This window comes from Scatophagus argus, chromosome 11 (assembly GCF_020382885.2).
Source record: "Scatophagus argus isolate fScaArg1 chromosome 11, fScaArg1.pri, whole genome shotgun sequence".
Classification (NCBI taxonomy): domain Eukaryota; kingdom Metazoa; phylum Chordata; class Actinopteri; family Scatophagidae; genus Scatophagus; species Scatophagus argus.
Window position 1 is genome coordinate 16471919 of NC_058503.1, and position 22044 is coordinate 16493962.

At 43.5% G+C, this 22044-nt stretch overlaps 1 protein-coding gene across 2 annotated transcripts; it reads left to right on the forward strand.

Moving 5' to 3' along the window:
• Nucleotides 1-205: 205 nt before the first annotated feature.
• Nucleotides 206-21414, forward strand: ranbp2 (RAN binding protein 2). 2 transcript variants are annotated; one of them, XM_046403230.1, is made up of 30 exons: nt 206-438; nt 1640-1707; nt 1810-1921; nt 2974-3126; nt 3379-3609; nt 3742-3884; nt 4772-4967; nt 5521-5661; nt 5821-5980; nt 6239-6420; nt 6871-7070; nt 7722-7845; nt 8694-8855; nt 9025-9162; nt 9697-9828; nt 9944-10171; nt 10321-10404; nt 10510-10651; nt 10743-10837; nt 10928-15407; nt 15826-15903; nt 17018-17194; nt 17710-17796; nt 17912-18087; nt 18385-18646; nt 18825-18914; nt 18999-19153; nt 19255-19528; nt 19739-20094; nt 20294-21414. In XM_046403230.1, the coding sequence occupies exons 1-30, from the start codon at nt 367-369 to the stop codon at nt 20597-20599; spliced, it is 9204 nt and encodes a 3067-aa protein (XP_046259186.1). In that variant the 5' UTR covers nt 206-366; the 3' UTR covers nt 20600-21414. The 2 variants fall into 2 exon arrangements, with proteins under 2 accessions (XP_046259186.1, XP_046259185.1); XM_046403229.1 differs by lacking the exon at nt 15826-15903 and having other exon boundaries at nt 207-438.
• Nucleotides 21415-22044: the final 630 nt, after the last annotated feature.

Genomic DNA, 22044 nt, shown 5'->3' on the forward strand with positions numbered 1-22044 from the left:
TATTGGTAGCACTGCAGACTGTCTGATTCACACCATTGCTCCAGAGGGTTAAACCCAGCCAGCTGCGGCTGTAATGTAGAACAAAATAGCTCTAAAAAAGACATTCATGCAAACAGCCCACCAATCCTTCAAAATAAAGTGCGTCAGTGTGCGTCAAACTGAAGACTCGTTTCTCATTGGTTGATTCAAGAACGAACGTGATCCTCTGCAATTTGACAGTAATGAGACTGCGCAATAGCACCATGGGGAGTTAACATTTGGAAGCGACAGTGGAATCGACATTAATGTCAGTTTTTATATTTTGTGAGGTCCTAGTATTCTGCGCTCCATAGTCAGTCGTTTTATAAGTATTTGTGTCTGAAAGCCATGCGGCGGAGTAAGGCTGAAGTGGACCGTTACGTTTCCTCAGTTCAGAGTTCCTCTCCCTCACTCAAAGAGGTAAGTTGACCCGGCGGCTAATGTTAGCACGCTGCCATCATGTCAGGACAGCATGTGTAAGCCAGCCGGTACGAGGAGACAGCCTGAACACCATGGTCGAATGAGACGTAGCTGTAGTTTTTATTGTCCCAAGATACCGTTCAGTCGGTATTGTTTAATTGTATGTTTTGCGTAACTCATGTTAACCATCCCAGGCATGTAGCGCCATCGCTAGCTAACCGGCATGATGACGCCTCGTCGTTTCCTCCCCTTTATGCTCAGAAAATGCGCGGCATGGGGTTGTTACGGCAGCGCTAGCCGATTAGCTATGCTGGTTAGCCGTTACCTAGCTACTCCTACTACGACTAATACTAGTTTTTAGACACATGAAACAGCATAACCTAACTTAACCCCGCTTTTAGCCGGAATAGTGTTATGCCATAACCGCAGGTATAAGCACCACGCCAAATCTCGTCCTTAGCATTTTAGCTTGATAGCCAATTAAATTATCTGTAAACAAACGTTACTGGACTGGTACAACGTTAAAGTTGATCTAAATGCAGAACTATTTACGTTAAAGTAACTGAAAAAGAGCAACAATATCGTAAATACGGAGTTTAGTTTAGTTTATTGAACTTAGGGAAACGAGGCTACCAAACTGCAAAAAGGTAAAGAGTGATATAATAAAGTCACAAGCTCGCAAAAAAAGCAAGAGCAGCAAGATTCTACGTTGTTACCAATAAACTCACAACCACTCCAAATCAAACATAGAAAAAAAATAATTTATATGAAGTTATGCTCCAGTTTCTTATATGCATTGATTAGATTGTTATTATCTTAATGGGCAAAATGTAAATTATTTTCAGTTCCTGGCGCCACAGAGTCAGAACAAATTACCACATTGGGATTAAACTTCAACAGGCACACATCAGCGAAACAAGCCCCAGTCTGGCGAGCAAGAAAGGCCAGCAGTAAATTATTATTGGAAATAATCACCATGTTGGCAGTTATGTTGTTCACTTTTACCATATCAGAACTGAGAGGTGATGTCCTGTATAATACCTCCCAATACGACATCATCCAAATCAGTTTTTAGCTGATAAAGATGTTGTACTTGTGCCTCCTTGCTTACGCAACAAGCAAAATGAAATTAGATCAAAACTGTGCAAAATGTTATTGGTTCACAAATATTCATCTTCATTTTCATCTTTTCTTTCTACAGAAGCCAATCAAAGGGTTTTTATTTGCTAAACTGTACTTTGAAGCAAAGGAATATGAACTTGCAAAAAGGTAAGCACATGATCTTCCCCGTTGTTGAGCAGCTCTGTTATTGTTTCTCAAGAGGTCTCTATTACATTAATGGCAATATTACATTTTTCATGCTCTACTTAGACATGTATCAGAGTATCTCAAAGTCCAGGAGAGGGATCCCAAAGCACACAAATTTCTTGGACAGCTCTACGAGAGAGAGGGAGAGATCAACAAGGCGGTAGGATGTTACAAGGTAGGAAGAATATGTCCCTGGGAACAAAAGTGCAAAACGAAACCTATCTCCATGAAAGAGTGTGTGGCATGGTGTGCCTCTTGATCAGCACAATGAAAATAAAATTGCTCTCGATTGCCAGAGCAGTCTGTGGTTGATATTTTGTGTGGGTGAATGACAAGCGTTCAGAAAGGTACTGAACCCCGAATTACTCCCTGTGGCTCTTCCATCATCATGTGCGTTCATGTAAATGGTTATTGCTCCTGCTGAGCAGGTGGCACCTTGCACAGCAGCATCTACCACCAGGCTGTACACTTTGTTTCATTTTAAACCAACAGCTCAAAGTACTATACAACATAAGCCACAATCGCCCATCATCATCACACACATTCATTTGTACACTGATAGACTGACGCTCATTCGCACCTACACTCACACACCAATGCAGCAGTCATTGGAAGCAATTTGGTGTGCGGTATCTTGCCCAAGGACACTTTGACATACATTTTTAAATGTTTTCTCTACCATCTTTGGTGTCAGTTATGTGACATGTGAACACTGGAATTTTGTTTGAGATGTTGTAGCTCAGTGGTATTTATTTATTAGATATTTATGCGTAACATTTAGCTAAACATTTTATCTGTTTAATTATCACTGCACTCATGTTTAGAATCTGTGTTTTCCTAATATACATTCATTCATTCATGCATACCCTCCTTAAATAAAAGTAGCTCCAGATTCTGCATTAAAATATAATATGAATAAATAAATCATTGTGAGAAGAAGTGGAGGTGATAAGTAAAGCTTGACAAAATAACTTTGAAATCAAGTGGGTTTTATTTAGCCCAGTCTGCACAGTGTGCACAAACAACCCTCTTGCCTTAGACTCTCAGAGTCCACATTAGACTTCCTTTCACTGAGGTATAAAGTGGCTGTTCTGCTGATCCTTCCCATTTCTTGTATGTTTTGGATGTTTTTCTTGGAACAGTCCTGCCCTTTCGATAGGTTACGTACCTGCAAGCTTTTCTAAAAAAGTGATGCTCATATGTCTGCAACTCTGTCTGTGAATGTAGCGATCAGTGGACTTGAACCCAGCCCAGAGGGACCTGGTCCTGAAGGTGGCTGAGTTACTGGTCAGTAAGGAGGAATGTGACAGCAGAGCAGAGTTTTGGGTGGAGAAAGCTGCCAAGCTGCTTCCAGGAAACCCTGCAGTCTTCAACCTGAAGGTGAGGCCCATTTTCCTCTGAACCTCCAGTAAGACCCCCATTATCATCAGTTTTTTCCTGAAGTCAACTAATGCCACCCATATCTTGTGCTCAACCAGCAGCTGCCACTCTACAAAGTCCTTCACTCTATTGTTATTGAATTCAATTTAATTTTCTAACTCTCACAAAGGAGGGAGGAAGCAGGTGTGTAGTAATTAAATGAGTAAAGGGTGATGCACTGACTCTTTGGTTTATCTGTATTGCACTATGCAGGAGCGTTTGTTGAGTCGTCAGGGTCAGCAAGGTTGGAACCGACTGTTCGACCTGCTGCAGGCCGAGCTGGCAGCGAGGCCAGCTGACCCTCATGTGAACGTGAAGTTGGTTCAGCTGTTCTGTCAGGATGGACGGCTGGATGAAGCAGTTAAGCATTGCCTGGCTGCTGAGAAAAGGGGGTTACTGAGCCACAGTCTGGACTGGTACACAGTGGTGTTGCACACACTGCAGGTCAGCATGGGAGCACAGTAATGCGTATTTGACCAGATTGGACTGTATTTTGGAATGTGTCTGTGACATTCTGTTGTATTTCATATATTTAAATCTAACCATGTGCCCAAAAATGGATGGCCTTTGTTGCAGGAGTATCTAGCTCAGCCCAGCATCTCTAGTAATGAGAAGATGTGTCGGCGTCTCCAGAGGGAGCTGCTATTGGCCCACTGCAGCCTGCTGAGAATCACGCTGTCTGAAAGCAGCGTGCAGCCCAGCCTCGATGCCCTCAGAGGGTAGGTCACATTAAGCTCCTTTGGTGTTTGTATGAGTGTTCTATAGACAAGCTGTGTCCATGAAATCAAATCTAATCTACTTTTTCGATTTTGGAGTAATTTCCCACAAGGCTCACCTTCTTTATGTATTTATGCATCCTGGTCACAGTTAGGGTTGGCTATCAAACTTGGTATTTTTAAAGGTACCAGTTGAATTGTGTCAGTACTACCAGGTACTGATATGCTCTGAATTAGTCTGTGCCACACCTGAAACTGTATTTGGGTCAGAGAGTAACAGTCTTTTAACAGTTTTATGTCAAACCTGTGGAAACATCTGGTCAGACACAAAATACAGTAAATGCACTAAAAACTGATGAGTGTACTGTGTTTGGTAGCCTGAAAACCAAGTACCCTGCAGTAGCTGCAGCTGCAGAGTACGCCTCCAGCCAAAGCTGCACTCATTCATGGAGAATCGAACCCACCATGATGACAAAAAGTGAGGCATTGATGCTTCATTGATTCTTATGTAATATTATCCATTAGCCACTGACTGTGTCCGAAATAATGCACAAACCTGCCATTTAAAATCAGTAGCGCATGAATTGCACACTACATGCAGAGACTTTCATGTGTGAGTCAAACAGGAGGTTTTGGGATTGCAGAGGTGCCTTAAAAGAAATATTAGAGCCATCCTAGTTACTTTTGTACAAGTCAAGAAGACTAACTCGGTGCTGTTGATTTTACAAAGGCCAAACATTATAATTTAAATGTTTTTCCAGGTGACTGTTTCTTTCCATTTATTTTTCTAAAACAGATTCACAACTGCAAAAAATTGCACCCTATATTAAATTGCGTGTGTCTGTTTGTATGTCTGTGCGTGTGTGTCTCCATGTGTGCGCGATGGATAGTTTTGATGAAGCGATGCAGGTGCTGAGTGGTGTTGCTGGCCGCCACGCAGACGATCTTTTTGAGATGTTTGTGGAGATGAGAGGTCACCTTTACCTGCATGCTGCCACACTGCTGTTGAAGCTGGCTCAGGATCGCCAGCACACCTGGAGGGCTGTCATTGACCTGGCTGCCCTATGCTACCTGCTGGCATACCAGGTACTGACACACACATTTAAATTATGCTGATGTGATAGAGACACAGTATTTATTGTTTTCATTCTATACTGATAACTGATGATTGATGATCTATTTTTGCGCATCCTTGTATTAGTTTCTGCACACTTGAGTCTATGAAAGGTTAAGATGTAACGAGCAGTGATGGGTGATTTATTCCATATCTCTAATAGCTTTTGTTCTCTTAAAACTTGTAGATTTTTCTCTCTGAATTGTTGCAGAACTTATATAGCAAATTGCACTTGTGTTGTCTTCCTCTGAAACTGTAAAAAAAAAAAAAAGTCCACACTGGCAACAACTTTGTTTCATTTAAGCCGTTTCTCATCTTAATAAGTGAATAAGTCTTCTTCAGAAGCAGGAAAAAGAAAGCTGATCTTTTCTGTTTTCAAAAGTCTTGACACCCACCTCACACGACAAGTAATGTAGTATTTATTTATCCTTTAGTTTGCTTCAGACTTATTTGGGAGCCACCGCCAGGAATTTTTGAATACAGACTGCTTTTGAATGCAGTTTGTTTTGTTTGTCCTTCCACCAGGTCCCCAGACCAAAGGCTAAAGTGACCAAAAGAGACCAGTCAGCCCCACAGCTCCTGGAGCTGCTCGCCAACGACAGACAGAGTCAGGCCGGCCACATGCTGCTAAATCTGAGCAGCGATTCATCCACCTTGATCAGAGAGGTCTGTCCATGTGTACTGATTCAGTCTGGTTGAAGCTTGTCTTTTAAACCTGGAATTAAGTGCTTTATGTCACCGGAGGGAAATGTGATAAATTGATAGTGCTTTATTTTTTTAGATTTTTAAGAACCAGCATAGTGATTTTATGTCCTCTGTGTGTAGGTGGTGGAGGCATTTGGGAACCGTCACGGTCAGGACTCCCTGTTTGAACTCCTGTTTGGACCACAGGCCTCTGCTGGATCTTCCTTTATCGCCAATGATGACATTCGTTCTGTTAACACCATGACTCCAGAGCTCTGTCAACTGGCCAAATGGGATGCTGGTACGAAACTAGTATTCTTCCTCATTAGTTTTTCTGCCTGAAAACCTCTTTATTTTTTGTAAATATAGGCTGGTGATAGTATCATGATTGCTGTGGAAGGTGCATCTTCAAAAGGCAAAGACATTCTCAACCAAGGACGGTGCAAAGTTCACCACTTTATGAAACACCGCTGTAGAAAGAATATTACTCTGCATTTGCAAATAACAACTTGAGTGACATTATAAGCACAAAGAAATAACTTTGTTCCCACCTGCGTAGGCTCCATCCTGCTGCATGGTGGTGACTTGCAGCATCTAAGCTGGCTGGGCCTTCAGTGGGCCCTTCAGGCCCAAAGACCAGCCCTGCGGGACTGGCTGCAGCAGCTCTTTCCTCGGCTTACTCTGGAAACGTCCAAACTGGACACCAACGCACCAGAGTCCATCTGCCTGCTGGACCTGGAGGTAGGTGGAATCATGTGTGAATCATGTGGTTTGGTGGGTCTGCATAACACAAAGAGGCTTTGCAAGAGAAGTTCACAGATAGTTTTTCACCTCGTCTCAGATGGTCAGCATGTACCAAGTGTTATAAAAAATATCTGAAAGATTTAATGACACATTTGAATGTGTGAAATAACAGCAAAATGTATTTGTGATTTTAAAATACATAATAATTTACACAGTATGTAATAAACAAAGTTGGTCAAGTAAGAAAGAAAGATTTGGTAGATGAAACGTGATAATGATAATAAAGTTTGAAACTGTTTGATATTTGATAGGCTAATGCTACACATGCTCATGACTTCACTAGTAATATACCAATAAATGACACTTTTGCCATTCAGTTCTGAAATTTTGCATCTCTGCATTCAAAATGTAAAATTCTCTGTCTCTTGCCTGCTTTACTCCATGCAGGTGTTTTTATATGGTGTAGTATTCTGCAGCCACTGTCAGCTTCAGGAGACGGCGAAGATCAGCAGGGGAGCAAACCAGCAGCAACAACAGCAGCTCTACGAGCCTCACTGCCTCCCTCTGCCCCTCCTGCGTCTCTTGACCACTGACAGGCAGCGAGAGTGGTGGGACGCCATCTACAGCCTCATTCACAAGCAAGCAGCGTGAGTAAAACTAGGGTTAAAACACAAGTGGACAATAAAGACAATAAATCTGCCAAAAAATATCTTGTTAAAATGATCAGCCAGGGAGTGTGAGTTTTGTACACACCTGATGTAATGGATAGGATTTGTTACCTTTGTTGTTTTAGACAACTTCAGCCCTTGAATTAGATGAGACTCGAGAGGTTATCTCTGCCATTTCTAACTTGATAATAGATTTTCACCTGTTGAGACAACGCACACAAGACTGTGTTTTATTAGTACGGCTGTTTGTTGTCAGGTTATGTCTCTCATGAAGACTATTCAAAGTTTTTGAAGGATACACCTACTTTTGCCTCTACATTTTCCCAAAAGACTCTGCTGTCTATGTGCCGGTTACTTGTCACCACTTTGAAACTTAATGAAAATAACAGAAAGCAGGAACTAACTCTTCTGCAGTTGTAAACCATGTTGACAGCAGGGTTAAACAGTGAACATTTTTGTGACAGTGTTAAGACAATGCAGGTGCGGGCACAAACACTATATTTCACAAGAGGAGTTGGGTGTGTGCTTCTCTGCTGCAGTGAAGTGTACAGGCCAAAACATTTGCTCATTTTGGTGTAAATATTTTATATGGCCCATTATTCACTGTTTTTGTTGTATGTCTCTTTGTAGTCCTGGTATGTCAGCCAAACTGCGGATGATTGTGCAGCATGGACTGAACACCCTGAGGGCTGGAGAGAAAAATGGCCTCCAACCAGCGCTGACCATCCACTGGGCTCAGTGTCTCAGCCAAGTGGTATACACACACACACACACACACACACACATGCATACACACTGTTTCCACAAGCCCAGCCCAAAGAAAGTGTTGTCAGTCTTGCGATCTAGAACTCAGGTCACGTTGCTTGACAAGCAGATGGGATTGTAGGAGATTTTTAATTCTGATATGCATAGTTGACTGTATTGGTATAGTATACCAAGCTGAAATTGACTCAAAGTAATTACCGTAACTAAACACTAACTAAAATTGTGAATGACAGCTAACGCAACAAGGTTTAATACACACGTTCTTATGTTGATGCAGTATGCACAGGTACGCATCAGCGCTACTGCGCAGTGCTTTAAAGGTCCTAGTATTAATTCATTATTAGGTACAAAAGGATAAAAGCATAATATTACTGTCATAGCACAAAACAAAGGACAAGGTGTTGAAATGGATGTGGAATGTGATGCATGAACCTGAATTTGAATGTATTAATATTATCAGCTTCCTTCATTTAAAACATTACCGAGATGGTCAGCTAGAAGGGGGACCAGATCAGTTGTGGGTGGCAGTCGTGCACACACAGACAGGCAGCACAGCCAGAAAAAAGCCCTTACATAACTTAACACCTTGCCAGATCCTGCAGAGACGCATGCCTTTCCACCTGTTCCTTTCTGTCACTTGCTCTTGAATGTGATGGAGATGTCCAAACAGCCACATGTGCTGGTTCTCTGACTGTACATTTGTCTTGTGGTAGAATTTGTGACAACTGAATGACATTACTTCTGTCAAAAGTACATGAACCGTTTGTCTTACATTGTTATTGTGTGTTTGCCCAGCATTGTCTGATGTTTAGCTGTTTCTGTGTGTTAATAACCCAGGGTGATGGAGTGAACTCGTACTACGACCAGAAGGAGTACATCGGCCGCAGTGTGCACTACTGGAAAGTCGTACTTCCATTGCTGGAAAGGATCAAAAACAGACGCAGTGTACCAGAACCGCTTGACCCCCTCTTCAGACACTTTCCCTCCAAAGATATTCAGGTTAATACTACTGGTTTGCACTTATTGTAAGTGCTGGTGGGTGGGGAGGGTTTGGAGTTTGATTCACGCTGTGACCAGCACAGCACATGGTGCTGCAAGTGTTTAAAGATCCCAGCTGTACCATGTTAGCTCACAAATCACATTTTTGTGTGTCTGTTTCCTTCCTCAGATTTCTTCTGTTAGGGGATTTGAAGAGGAAGCCAAGATAGCCTATGCGACTCTCCTTGACATTGAGGGCAAGACGGAGGAGGCCATCGCTACCTTGGAAACCATTAATAACATGTCATCCACCTGGCATTTGGCACAAGTAAGTCATGTTCTTCGGTCTATTATCAGGCAACCCTCCTCCCATTCATTGCAGCATGTAGTTCTTTATAAAGCGTTAATAGTGCATTGCCAATAAGCATTAATGAATATTAGGAAATCTAATGAATATTGTGGATGTTTAGACCGTATAAGCCTGCGTTTGCCATCATCTTGGGAGCTCTATGAGTTAAGTGATGCAAGACATACAAAGGAAGGTATATGCAGATTCAAATGTATTCACCACAAAAGGCACTCATGTCTGTTCTGCAGTTTTTTTTTGTTACTGCATCTGTTGATGTTTGCTGCCTTGGCACAGACACCCTCTGAGCTGCAATCTGTGACAGCTCCCTAAAAAAAAAAAACAAAAATGAGAAGAGAATGTTGATCAAATGACATTCAACCTTAGTTTCATCCTGATCAGCCAGCCAACATGTAATATCTGATTGTTGCATTGTTAATATGCATGTTAGTGCTTCTGACATGTGAAAATGCTTTCGCTGGTTGTTTTCTATGATGTGCTGTCTTTCCCTGACAGATCTACCAGAGGTTATCAGAGGAGGCCAGCAATGGTGTAGAGGAGACCCAAGACAGGTGCATCACTTATTTGAGAAAGTTCAGGACGTATTTGTCAAAGATCTACAATGCTAATGCAGATGACATTGAGAAGGTAAGTTTCATTTGTCGTACCTCCAAAGCAAACTGAAAACTCGTGTGCATAGAATGAGTTGGGAAATGTGAGCAACACTGTAGCTGCATAACCATTTATTACATTTGTCACCCAGCTGCCAGTTTCCATGGAGGAAGTTGTCGACCTTCTGAATGATGTGAATCAGCAGCTGGGGGAGAGCGGGGATGCGATGGATGAAGAGGAGAAGGAGGAGGAGGGTCGAAGAGGACCGGCCCACTCCAGTCCTGCTCATCCCACAGAAACCTCTGCCACCATATCCCACATAAAGTTTTCCACTCCCTCTCCTAACAAAAGCATTGTTTCTCCTTCTAAAAGGCACATGGTAGGTTCTGGCTATTGGTTCTGATTCAGAAGGCCATTTGAGATTTCTTTATGTCATTCATATATAAAGTGCTTCCTCACCTTTATCACAGACATATAAATTCACAACAAAAAACGTGGCTTCTCATAATTTCTTTGCCTTTTTTTCAGATTTCTCCCAAGACGCCACCTCATTGGGTTGAGGACCAGAAAAGTCTCCTCCAAATGCTGTGTCAGCAAGTTGAAGCCCTCAAGGTCCAAATAAGTTTTTTTTAGCTGTAAAGGATTTAGGAGCAGTTTAGATTTACTGAAATATGATTTAAGTGTGTGAAGAAGTACATTAAGCTCTCTGTTTTACAGAATGAGGTCCATGATCTGAGACACAACTCATCAGGGAACGCAGGCTCCCCTCATCACAAAATGTATGGAGAGAGCTACGGGGCAGAGGGCCTGCAGGAGCCTTTCACCCCAGTCCAGTCCTACCACGGGGCCCCCCTAACAGGTCAGTGCACTTCAAATTTTATCTGCAAGAATTTGACAAAGATAATTCAAAGACTAACAAACACTTCATATATTTCTGTCTTTTTATGAAGTCGCCACCACGGGTCCCTCTGTGTACTACAACCAGTCTCCAGCTTATAACTCTCAGTACCTCCTGCGCACAGCAGCAAATGTAACCCCCACCAAGGTAATTATCACTGTTTTAACACTTTCTTTTAACGTTAGCGAATAAGTTCATAATATATTGATTCACATTATTTTTCTTCTCTTTACAAAGGGTCCAATGTATGGCATGAACCGTATGCCACCGCAACAGCATATGTATGCCTACCAGCAGCCCACTCATACACCTCCATTGCAGACAGCCCCAGCCTGCATTTATCCTCCTCAAGAACCAGTCTTTGGTGCCCCCCTTCGGTTTGAATCACCAGCGACAAGCCTTCTTTCCCCATATAGTGAAGAATATTATGGCCAGAGTGTAACCCAACAAACTACTAATCCTCCCCTGCCTGAACCTGGCTACTTTACCAAGCCCTCTGTAGTCCCCGTTCAGCCACCAAAGAGCATTGAGGGGAAGCCTATGGACTTTGGGAAGCTCTCCTTCAGCCAGCAGGCACCTGCTGAAGTCCCTAAAGTGCCTAGTTTTGGAGCAGCAGCAGTTGCCCAGTCAACACCCTCAGCTGCTTTTAAATTCAACTCCAACTTTAAATCCAACGACGGCGATTTCACTTTCTCTGCTTCCCAGGCCAAGCACAGTGAAAGTCTGCTTGGTCTTCTTACATCAGACATTCCCACTAAAACAGATACTGTTCCAGAGAAGCCTGCAGCCATGGAGCAGACCCCCAGCCAAACGGGCATCTTCACCTTTGGTAGTAAAAATGTTACTGGCTTCTCCTTTGTTGATTCCACGCAGGGCACAGGCACTGGAAGTCTGTTTGGAAAGGTTGAGCAGCCATTTAAATTTGGGGATGTTACCAAGCCAGTGTTTGGGGTTGCCAAGTCTGCAGCAGAGGAGGAACGAGCAGCAGAGAGTGACAATGACAGCACTCATGTTGAGGAAGATGAGGATGGGCCTCACTTTGAACCCATTGTGCCCCTTCCTGATAAAGTAGATGTGAAAACGGGGGAGGAGGAGGAGGAGGAAATATTTTGCAATAGGGCAAAGCTATATCGATTTGACACCGAGACAAAAGAGTGGAAGGAACGGGGCATAGGCAATGTTAAAATCCTCAAACACAGCACTAAAGGAAAGGTCCGCCTGTTAATGAGAAGGGAACAGGTCCTTAAGATCTGTGCAAACCACTACATCACTGCCGATATGCTACTGAAACCGAACGCAGGCTCTGACAAATCGTGGGTGTGGAATGCCATTGATTATGCAGATGAAGAGCCTAAGCCTGAACAGTTGGCCATCCGCTTTAAAACGGTAGATGAGGCATCGCTGTTCAAAGCAAAGTTTGAGGAAGCCCAGAAAATTGTCCTCAAATCACCGGAAAAGCGTGATCAGCAGGAGAAAAAAGAGGAAACAACAAATGTTTCTGAATCACTGGCAGCCCGGTTTGCACTTAAAGAAGGGGAATGGGACTGCACTGTGTGCTGCGTGCGAAATAAACCCACAGATATGCGATGTCTCGCTTGTCAAAATCCAAATCCCAATGCTTCATCCAAGCCAGATATACACGCTGCTGCTGAAACCAAGACAAGTCCCTTTACTTTCAAATTTGGGACTGATTCATCAAAACCCAGTAGTTCTGGGTCTACATTTACTGGATTTGGTGCTTTTGGAGCCTCTATGACCTCGTCTTTTACATTTGGCACCAGCACCTCAAAACCTGCTGATACAGTAACCAGTGCATTTGGTTCTGGCTTTGGGGCTCAGTTTGGCCAGAAGCCAGGACAGTGGGACTGTAACACGTGTTCTAAAAGAAATGAGGCCTCTGTGGACAGTTGTGTGTCTTGTAAAGCTCTTAAAGGCTCACCTAAAACAACTGCAACGGCACAAACAGCAGCAGCTGCAGATGCACCTGCTTTGCAGCCCTCTATAACTACTGCTGGCTCTGTGTTTGGTGCCCAGTTTAGCAAGAAGCCTGGGCAGTGGGACTGTGATGTGTGCGAAGTGAGAAATGAAGCCTCTGCTGACAAATGTGTTGCCTGTCAAACCCCCAACCCTGCTGCTAAATCAACAGTGGGAGCTCCAATAGCATCAAATGTGCCAGCAGTGTCAGGATTTGGGGCTGACTTTGGAAAAAAGGATGGGATGTGGGACTGCAGTAGCTGTCTGGTCAGAAATTATGCATCAGCTACTGAGTGTGTTTCCTGCCGTGCCCCACATGAGCTTCCCTCTTTAGAAGCCATGTTTGCCAAAAAGGATGGAGAATGGGACTGTGACACTTGTCTGGTGAGAAATAATGCCTCTGCCAGTAAGTGTGTGGCCTGTCAGACACCAAATCCAAATGCTAAAAGCACAACCAGCACTGCTCCGTCTTCCTCCACGTTCAGCTTTACCTTTGGCACCCAAAATTCATCAAGTCAGCCTGCTGGAACTGGATTTACAATGCCTTTTGAAGCTGGCAGGACTTTTCAGTTTGGTCAAAGCAAAGATAAAGGCTCAGCTGCTTCTTTCAAATTTGAACCTCCTCAGTCTGGATCCAGTACCACAAGTTCTTCAACCTTCTCTTTCTCAATGCCCGTTACTGCAGGTGGCTTCAAGTTTGGCATTCAGGACCCTGCAAAAGAAACCCCCTCAACTGACAATCAGACACCTTCTGCAGGGTCAGCCTCCAGTTTTCTGAAAAGCATTGCTGACAAACACAAGGAAAAAGAAAATGTGTCAGCACCCTCAATGGACCAAACAGAGAAAGATCAAAATCCATTAATTGCTGGTAAAACCAACACATTCAGCTTTGCAGACTTGGCAGAGTCTTCTGGAGGTGATTTCCAGTTTGGCCAGAAAGACCCCAATTTTAAAGGTTTCTCTGGAGCCGGTGAGCAGCTGTTCTCATCATTACAGGCAACCCCGACCAAGGCAGATGCCTCAAATGACTTGGAGGACGACGGCATGTATAAAACAGAGGAAAATGATGATATTCAGTTTGAACCGGTGGTCCAGATGCCTGATAAGGTGGACCTGGTTACCGGGGAAGAGGATGAACAGGTTCTTTATTCTCAGCGTGTCAAACTGTTCAGATTTGACTCGAGCAGCAGTCAATGGAAAGAACGTGGCGTAGGACTCCTTAAATTCCTGAAGAACAACACTAATGGCAGGCTAAGGGTGCTGATGAGAAGAGAGCAAGTCCTGAAGGTGTGTGCCAACCACTGGATCACCACCACCATGAATCTTAAGCCCCTGGCAGGCTCAGACAAAGCATGGATTTGGATGGCCAATGACTTCTCTGACGGAGATGCTAAACTTGAACAGTTGGCTGCTAAGTTCAAAACCCCAGAGCTTGCTGAAGAGTTCAAAGAGAAGTTTGAAGAGTGTCAAAGACTTCTGCTGGACATCCCCTTACAAACCCCCCACAAACTTGTCGACTCAGGCAGAACAGCACATCTCATTCAGAAAGCAGAGGAAATGAAGTCCGGTTTGAAAGACCTGAAATTCTTTTTGACAGATGAGAAAACAAAGATCAAAGATGACGACAGCCAAGCAGACGTAACAACATCCAGTAATATTTCCAGCTTAGTAATAAAACCTCAAGGTGAAACCACCGGCCCCACCTTGGAGTGGGATAACTACGACTTAAGAGAAGAGGCTTTAGATGACACTGCAGACTCATCAGTGTATGCTTCTCCCATCGCCAGCAGCCCCCTGCGAAAGAACCTTTTCCGCTTTGGAGAATCCACTGGTGGGTTTAGCTTTAGCTTCCAACCTGGCATCAGCCCCTCCAAGTCTCCTGCTAAGCTTAACCAGAGCAGAGCCTCAGTGGGTACTGATGATGAGCAGGATGTAACCCAGGATGAAGAGAGAGATGGCCAGTACTTTGAACCTGTAGTCCCCTTGCCTGACCTGGTGGAGATTTCTACTGGAGAGGAGAATGAACAGGTGGTCTTCAGTCACAGGGCCAAATTGTATCGCTATGATAAAGAAGCGGCTCAGTGGAAGGAAAGGGGTATTGGAGACCTCAAGATTTTGCAGAATTACGAAACTAAACGAGTGAGGTTGATAATGAGGAGAGACCAGGTACTTAAGATCTGTGCCAACCACTGGATCACATCAGCCATGAAGCTGGAACCGATGAAGGGTGCAGAGAAGGCCTGGGTCTGGAGTGCCTTGGACTTTGCTGAAATAGGAGAGAGTAATATTGAGCAGCTGGCTGTGAGGTTCAAGCTGCAGGAGACTGCAAACACATTCAAACAGGTCTTCGAAGAGGCCAAGGTTGCACAAGACAAAAAGGAATTGATGACTCCAGTGTTGTCTAGGGTCACCACAACTCAAGACGGTGGAACGACAGGATCTGCACACAGTGGTACAACTGTATGTGGAAAGGCAGCCATCGCTGTTCTGGAAAACACCACAAAGGAACGTACAGAGCTTTCTTCTGACAGCAATCCATGTGCAGCCGGCTCTCAGAGTCCAGTCAACCCCTCAAAGACAGTAGTGTCACCCCCAAAGTTTGTCTTTGGCACTGACAGCCTTCAGAGGTTTTTTGGGTCCCCTAAGACTCTCTCTGAGACCGAGGATTCTCCATCCTGTTCGAAAGCCAAAGACCCTGCTAAGGCTTCGCCTGTAGCACCTGCATTCAAAATCCCCGAGAAAGGTAAACAAATATCTTATTGTAAGATTTTTTTTTTCTTTTGAATGAGCATCACCACTGTTTTTGTTTAATTGAGTTTTACTTCATTGTCTTGTTTCATCTGCATCTCATTGCTCCATCTTCAAAGTTGATCTAGCCCCGAAGACCCTTCGCAAAAGTTTGTAGGATAGAAATTGTATTAATATCACTGATTTTCCTGCCTTCTTAATGCACTTTTTTCATTATATCAGTAATCTGTGCCTTTAGTGAAACTACAGTGTACACATGTATTTGCATACCCTCAGAGCTTGAACAAAATTCATTCAGCACACACTCATACAGTATTTCACATTTTCCATTTAAGACTTCTGGCCTTGTTTTCTGATTATGATACCAGCCTCACAATTAGTTTCTCTTCACCCAACAACCCATCATCCTTTAGGGCTGGATTTTAGGCTTTTCAAAGATAACCCAATGGCTTTTTGGACCAGCACATCAACCACCCAATTTGAACCCCCAGGTACTCTAATCACTGCAGTGTGTGTTAACACTTCTCAGCTGTCACCTGGCTGGCCCTTACTACTACAAAGTAATAACCTGGATGCACGGAGTGGAGAAAAAAAAAAAAAAAGCATTCAAGCTAATGTGTTGCATGTCTGGAGATGCAGTTTTTATTGTACAAAGCTTTTTAATAATTACAATAATACTGCATTATGTCTCGAGAATTGAATTTCTCACAAAGGGGGAGGTCGCGGTCCAAAACTGCGCAAAATTTGATCCATATTCTATGAGTGTCACAGGAGAGATCATGCAAGAGTAATCAAATAAAGAGCACTTCCTTAAAATCTGTTTAAATTTGTGATTTTAAAATGTAAGTTTTAAATTGAATTTTCTGTGCACATTTTTAATCTGGTTGAAACTGTATTTCTTTCCCCTAACAAAGCAAGTGTCCTCGACACCTTGAATCTAGACTGACGGACAATCGGAAGATTCAGCCACATTCACCTATGCTGGAATGCTAAAACTGGAATATGGGAATGTGGTCATGTGATAACTGGAGTTAAATTTGGTAATGATTAATGCCCAGGTACAGTGGCATTTCATTAATGGGCAGAATCAAACTAGAGTTTTGTATAGCAACAGGAGACACATCAGTCAAAGTTGACATCTTTTGAAAGGTGAGCCGTGAGGATTCCTAAGAGAGCTTTCCCTCAGACTGGAATGACTGTGCAAACGTCACACATGCCATTTTTAGAGCAGGATGTGTAGCAACAGCATGACATGCAATTCCCTTTCTAGTTTGGCATCTGATGTGCACCTCAGCAATGGCTAATTAGAGTTAAAGCTCAGGTGTTGATGCTATTTAATGCTACAGGTCTATGTGTCCCAACAGTAAGCGGTGGAGTATGTCAAATAAAATAAAAAACACAGAGACATGATATGCATACGGAAATGTTGTCTCACACATTTGTAAATCAAATGCATGCCATTCATTTTTGCTGTGCATGACGTTTTTGTGTGTGTGTGTGTGTGGAACTAACACCTGTGTTTATAAAGGGAATAAAGCTGCCTTTCTTCTTAGCGGTTCCTGTCCAGCCTGACTGTGCGTTGCTCTTCTGTCGTTTCTGTCATAGGTTCTTCTCAGACAGAAAGAGGCAGTGCGGGATCAGATGTGGACTCTGACGTGGAGGTTGTATATGTCAAGGAGCCGACTGCTGAACAGGCAGCTTTAGCCAGAAAACTCCTGCTGCCTCTCACCTTCTTCTGCTACCAGAATGAACCCGGCTACACCAGCGACGATCCAACTGACGGTGAGACCGAAAACATAAGAAATGAGACTATAACAGTGCGTTTTGTGATGATGCAGTAAATTTTTATTTTTGTTTTTTTTGTCATTTTCCACAGATGTTATTGTCCTTTTTTTTTTCTTTTTTTTTTTAAATTAACCATCAGTTCATTTCATAAAACCAAATCACCTTAGACTAGTTGCAAAGCTCTGCAGTGCTTTTAACATTGCACTGTTTTAAACATGTTCCATATAACCGTCTGGAAATGTCCCTATTCAATAAATATATGGAAATAAAACAGAAGTTTCATTCAAACAAATACAGCAACAGAACTAGATTATTTGCATTAGGAGGTCTTGTTGCTGTGGTCTCTCATCCTGACGTGTTAATGTCTGTAAAGCTGCTATCACAGGACTAAAAATCCGTATACCTCAATCACAGAATTCCTATAGTCCGAGTCAAGTGAGAACTGTGGGATCATCTCTCTTCATTGCCAAATAAACAACTTACTATGTGTTGAATTTGTTTTGAATTTTAAGATGAGGACTATGAGTCAGCAGTAAAAGCCTTGAATGGAAAACTGTACCTGGATCCTCCTGAGAAAAAGGCTGCAGCATGTGGTGACGGTATGTATTGTCATTTTATGTCTCTCACATACTGTGATAGATAAATTAAGATTTCCTCCACGTGCACATGGATTTTGTCATACAGCAGTCCTAAATTTGTATGTACTGCATTCAGAGCCAGACTGCCAGGTGGTGTGGGAGAAAAAGCCAACACCAGAGGAGGAGGAGAAGGCCAAAAGCCTCCAGCTTCCACCCACCTTCTTCTGCGGCTTGAGCACCACAGACAGCGACGCCGACCACGACAAGCCAGAAGACTTTGAGACAGAAGTCCGCAAGGCACAGCAAGACCTGGTAATGGACACAACACAAGTCAACATAACTGCATCCATTTATAATGATGATCAAGGAAGCAGTTGATGCATTTTAAGATTTTCCAAAATGAGAACATAATGGACTTTGCAGGGATGAAGTCAATTTATTCTTGTTGTGATAGTTCAGAGTGACCTATGTTGTTGTTCTTTGGCTAAAGCAGTAACTACATATGGATTAACTTTTAGTTTGTTGACATACTTGGAGGTTTATTTTCCTGTTAATGTCACATCTAGAGAGTATCAGAGTGGTTGTAATGAAATTCCTAAATTGTTTCAGGATGCCCATTTAAACCAAGCTGAAAAGGCCTCCAGCAGCCCTCCTGTCCCCTCGGAGCAGCAAACGTCGAGCCCGTCAACTAACAGCATCGAAACTGCATGCAGCACATCTGCACAAGGGGAGCAGACCTCAGACCAGCCGACAGAGACTCAGATTGCAGCTCCGAGCAGCAGCTGTCCCATTGATCTGTCGACTAAGAAGAGCCCAGAGCCAGAGTCCACCACTGAGACTGCAGCTCCTACTGCTGCAACAACCAGTCAAGGTAAACGCCACATCCTGTTTACTGCTAGAGATGTTAGGCACACTGACCTTAGACAGGTGACCTTGTTTCTGATATTTGTGCCTGGTTACATATATGTCATCACTGATTAACAGTTTGTTGACCCATTCAGCCTGCCTGCCTGAGTGTAGCTCACTAACTTTTGTTCTTCCCACCACAGACTCCTCCAGCTTTGGCTTCAGTGCTTCCGGAGGCTTCTCCTTTGCTGACTTGGCCCAAAAAACACAAGGATTTGCATTTGGATCTAACGGTTGGTTTTGACATTTTCTTAAGATGGCCTCTTATCGTAAGCAGCGCGTTACCACAGCATATTTATTGTTTTTCTCTCGTGAAGATTCCAACTTCACGTGGGCAAACGCTGGGGCAACCGTTTTCGGGACGGCGGCAAGCTCAGCTCCAAAAACCAACGCTGATGAGGAGGGTAGTGACGAAGAGGAAGCTCCTAATAACGTGGACATTCACTTTGAGCCAATAGTGTCACTACCAGAGGTACCTTTTTGAAATGCCGAGATCTGATATTTTAAAGTGAAATTTGGTGACTGAGGGTACAGGACTGCTCCCTCATCCTCATGTAATTGTGTGTCTCTCAGGTGGAGACAAAATCCGGAGAGGAGGATGAGGAAATCCTGTTCAAGGAGCGTGCAAAGCTGTACCGATGGGACCGGAGTCTCAGCCAGTGGAAGGAGCGGGGCATCGGGGACATCAAGATCCTTTTCCATCCAACCAAACACTTTTACCGAATCCTGATGAGGAGAGATCAAGTCCTGAGGGTTTGTGCCAACCACACGATCTCCGAGTCGATGGAACTCAAGCCCATGAACGCTTCAGCAAACGCACTGATCTGGACCGCCACAGACTACTCAGGTACACATGTAGTGTTAACATGCAGCCAGTTTCTGCATCGTCTGTGTCATCACATGTGTGTGTTGTGGTGACTTGCGGATTTAACTGAAGGTTTTGGAAGGCAGACAGTAACCAGTAATGCTAAAAAACAAATTACTTTGTGCTAACATTTGTACTGATGATGCTTTTTACTGTCCTCTTGCTAATGTCTTGCTCCTGTCTTTATTCCAGATGGTGAAGGAGCCGTGGAGCAACTGGCGGCTAAGTTCAAAACCGCTGAGATAGCCGAATCCTTCAAAAAGACTTTCTGCGGCTGTCAGAGCCGCATGGGCCAAACTGGAAGCGATGCCTCGTGCGTCTCCTCGCCACAGATGTCAAGAGTTCAAGAGCACTCCAGAGACACCAACCCGCGGGTGTTCCTCACAGTGGCGGCCGACGGTGACACACTGGGCACTATCACCATAGAGCTTTTCTCCCACATTGTCCCCAAGACGGCGGAGAACTTCAGGGCTCTCTGCACCGGCGAGAAAGGTTTCGGACTTCGGGACTCCATCTTCCACAGGGTGATATCGTCCTTCGTGTGTCAGGTGAGGAGATCAAGATTAGATGACGACAGAATTTGCTCAGCAGCAGCAGCAGTGCAACAGCTTGATAAGCTTTATGATGCTTTTAGCTAATACAGTACGATATTATTTTTTCAAATTTTACCAGATTGACAAATCATTACTGTATCTCACATGGTTAGTAGCCGATGTCTGTGTAACAAGTCCCTCATTGGTCTTTTAGGGTGGAGACATCACCAAAAGTGACGGCACGGGAGGCAAGTCCATCTACGGCAGCAAGTTTGAGGATGAGAACTTCGACGTTCGGCACACGGGCCCGGGCATCCTGTCTATGGCCAATAGCGGCCGCGACACCAACAACTCGCAGTTCTTCATCACGCTGAAGAAAGCCGAACACCTGGACTTCAAGCACGTGGCTTTCGGCTGGGTTCAGGACGGCATGGATGTGGTGTCACAGATGGGAGAGCTGGGCACAAAAGGAGGCACGCCGACAAAGAAGCTTGTCATCACAGACTGCGGACAGCTCTAGCTCTGTAAATGTTAGAATCGGGATTTGCAGCTTGGTTTAGGCTCTATAGTTGAAGACTTTGGATAATGATGTGTTCCTTGTGCAGTGCAGACCCTCCTGCTAAAACTGAATCCATAGTCATTAGGCACCTGAGAAGTAAACACTGATCGCGGAGCTACTGATCAAGACCCTTCATCGTACGAAGTCGGCCTCCAGTAGCCTGCGATTATTTTGCTATGACGTAGTCACAAACGGGAACATGGTGTCGTATGTTGGAGGACACAGTAGTGTACTTTTGTTCTGATGCACTTGCATTTCTCTCATCTTCTGTCAAATTCTCCTCGTTTGTTAATTCTATCTGTATAATTGTACATGTACTACTTTTTTTAAATGTCTATTTTTGTTCTATTGTCTTGCATGTGCTCAGTTTGAATGTGCTGGCCCTCTTCACGAGCTCCACTTGGGTATTATCCCCCCCACCCCTTTTTTTTTTTTTTTTGAACAAGTCTTAACAATAATTGAAAGGTGAGTTTGTTAATTTAATGCACCTAGCTGTGCCCCAGCCTTCTCCAAATGCTGCCTCTGTGTACTTTTTACTGTAGGGCTCCCCCAGTGGTTTTTCTTTGTATGCGTAGATTTCGTACTTGCCCACATAGACTCGTCATCTCACTGTGTTGGCCCTGCGGACGGACGGTGGCTGAATGACGTGTGATACATCCGATATGGATTTTACAAAGGCAATCGATTATAGCTTGAGATTATCACAAGGCTGAAATGGTGCTTCTTGTACCAAAATAATTTGCTGATAAAGAGAAATAAAGTTGCTTTACAAGTAACGGATGGTAGTGTGAAAGTTTTTTTTTTTTTTCTTTGAAATGTCTTGTGTTTGTTATTGTGTTTAACTTTACAGTTGTGGAGACATCTGCACACAGAGACAGATGCTGCATTGTCACCAATCATAGCTGCTGATTTAACAGTCTAAATGTCTTGCAACAACAGCTCTCATCCTCTCATCACAGACTGTAGTCGTATCAGCTTGTGCTGTGAGCAGTTTCACCCCAGAGTGATCTTAAATTGTTTCATTTGAAGGATTTTTAAGAGGTCGAGTTCATGTTCTACACTAGTAGACTTTATACGCTGATTGCCTGTTTAATATTGATTTCTTTAAAGGCATTAGATAAATACATGAAGGAGTCCTTCTTTCACTACTGACATGTTGGCCTTCATGTTGGGGAAATTCAGTTTACAGATAATAGAACTGAGCAATTAAACAATTACAGGTGCACACCTTTACATGACAAGCCACAAACTACATTTTTCTTTCAGATGGGTTTGACAAAATGTTATATGCACAACATAAGTAGTACAAATGAACCCAAGTTGTTGCATCTTTGAGTTGGAGCTTGTTAATACCTTAGACAGATGTTGAAAAATTAGATTTAATAAAATACACTCACTCACTCAAA

What these genes read in the sequence shown, in the direction of transcription:
- ranbp2 (XM_046403230.1), top strand. Translation starts at nt 367, where the DNA reads ATGCGGCGGAGTAAGGCTGAAGTGGACCGTTACGTTTCCTCAGTTCAG. An exon ending in AGCCTCGATGCCCTCAGAGG is followed by an intron (nt 3,885 to 4,771) that starts GTAGGTCACATT and finishes CGCGATGGATAG; the next exon opens with TTTTGATGAAGCGATGCAGG. An exon ending in TTCCCTCCAAAGATATTCAG is followed by an intron (nt 8,856 to 9,024) that starts GTTAATACTACT and finishes TTCCTTCCTCAG; the next exon opens with ATTTCTTCTGTTAGGGGATT.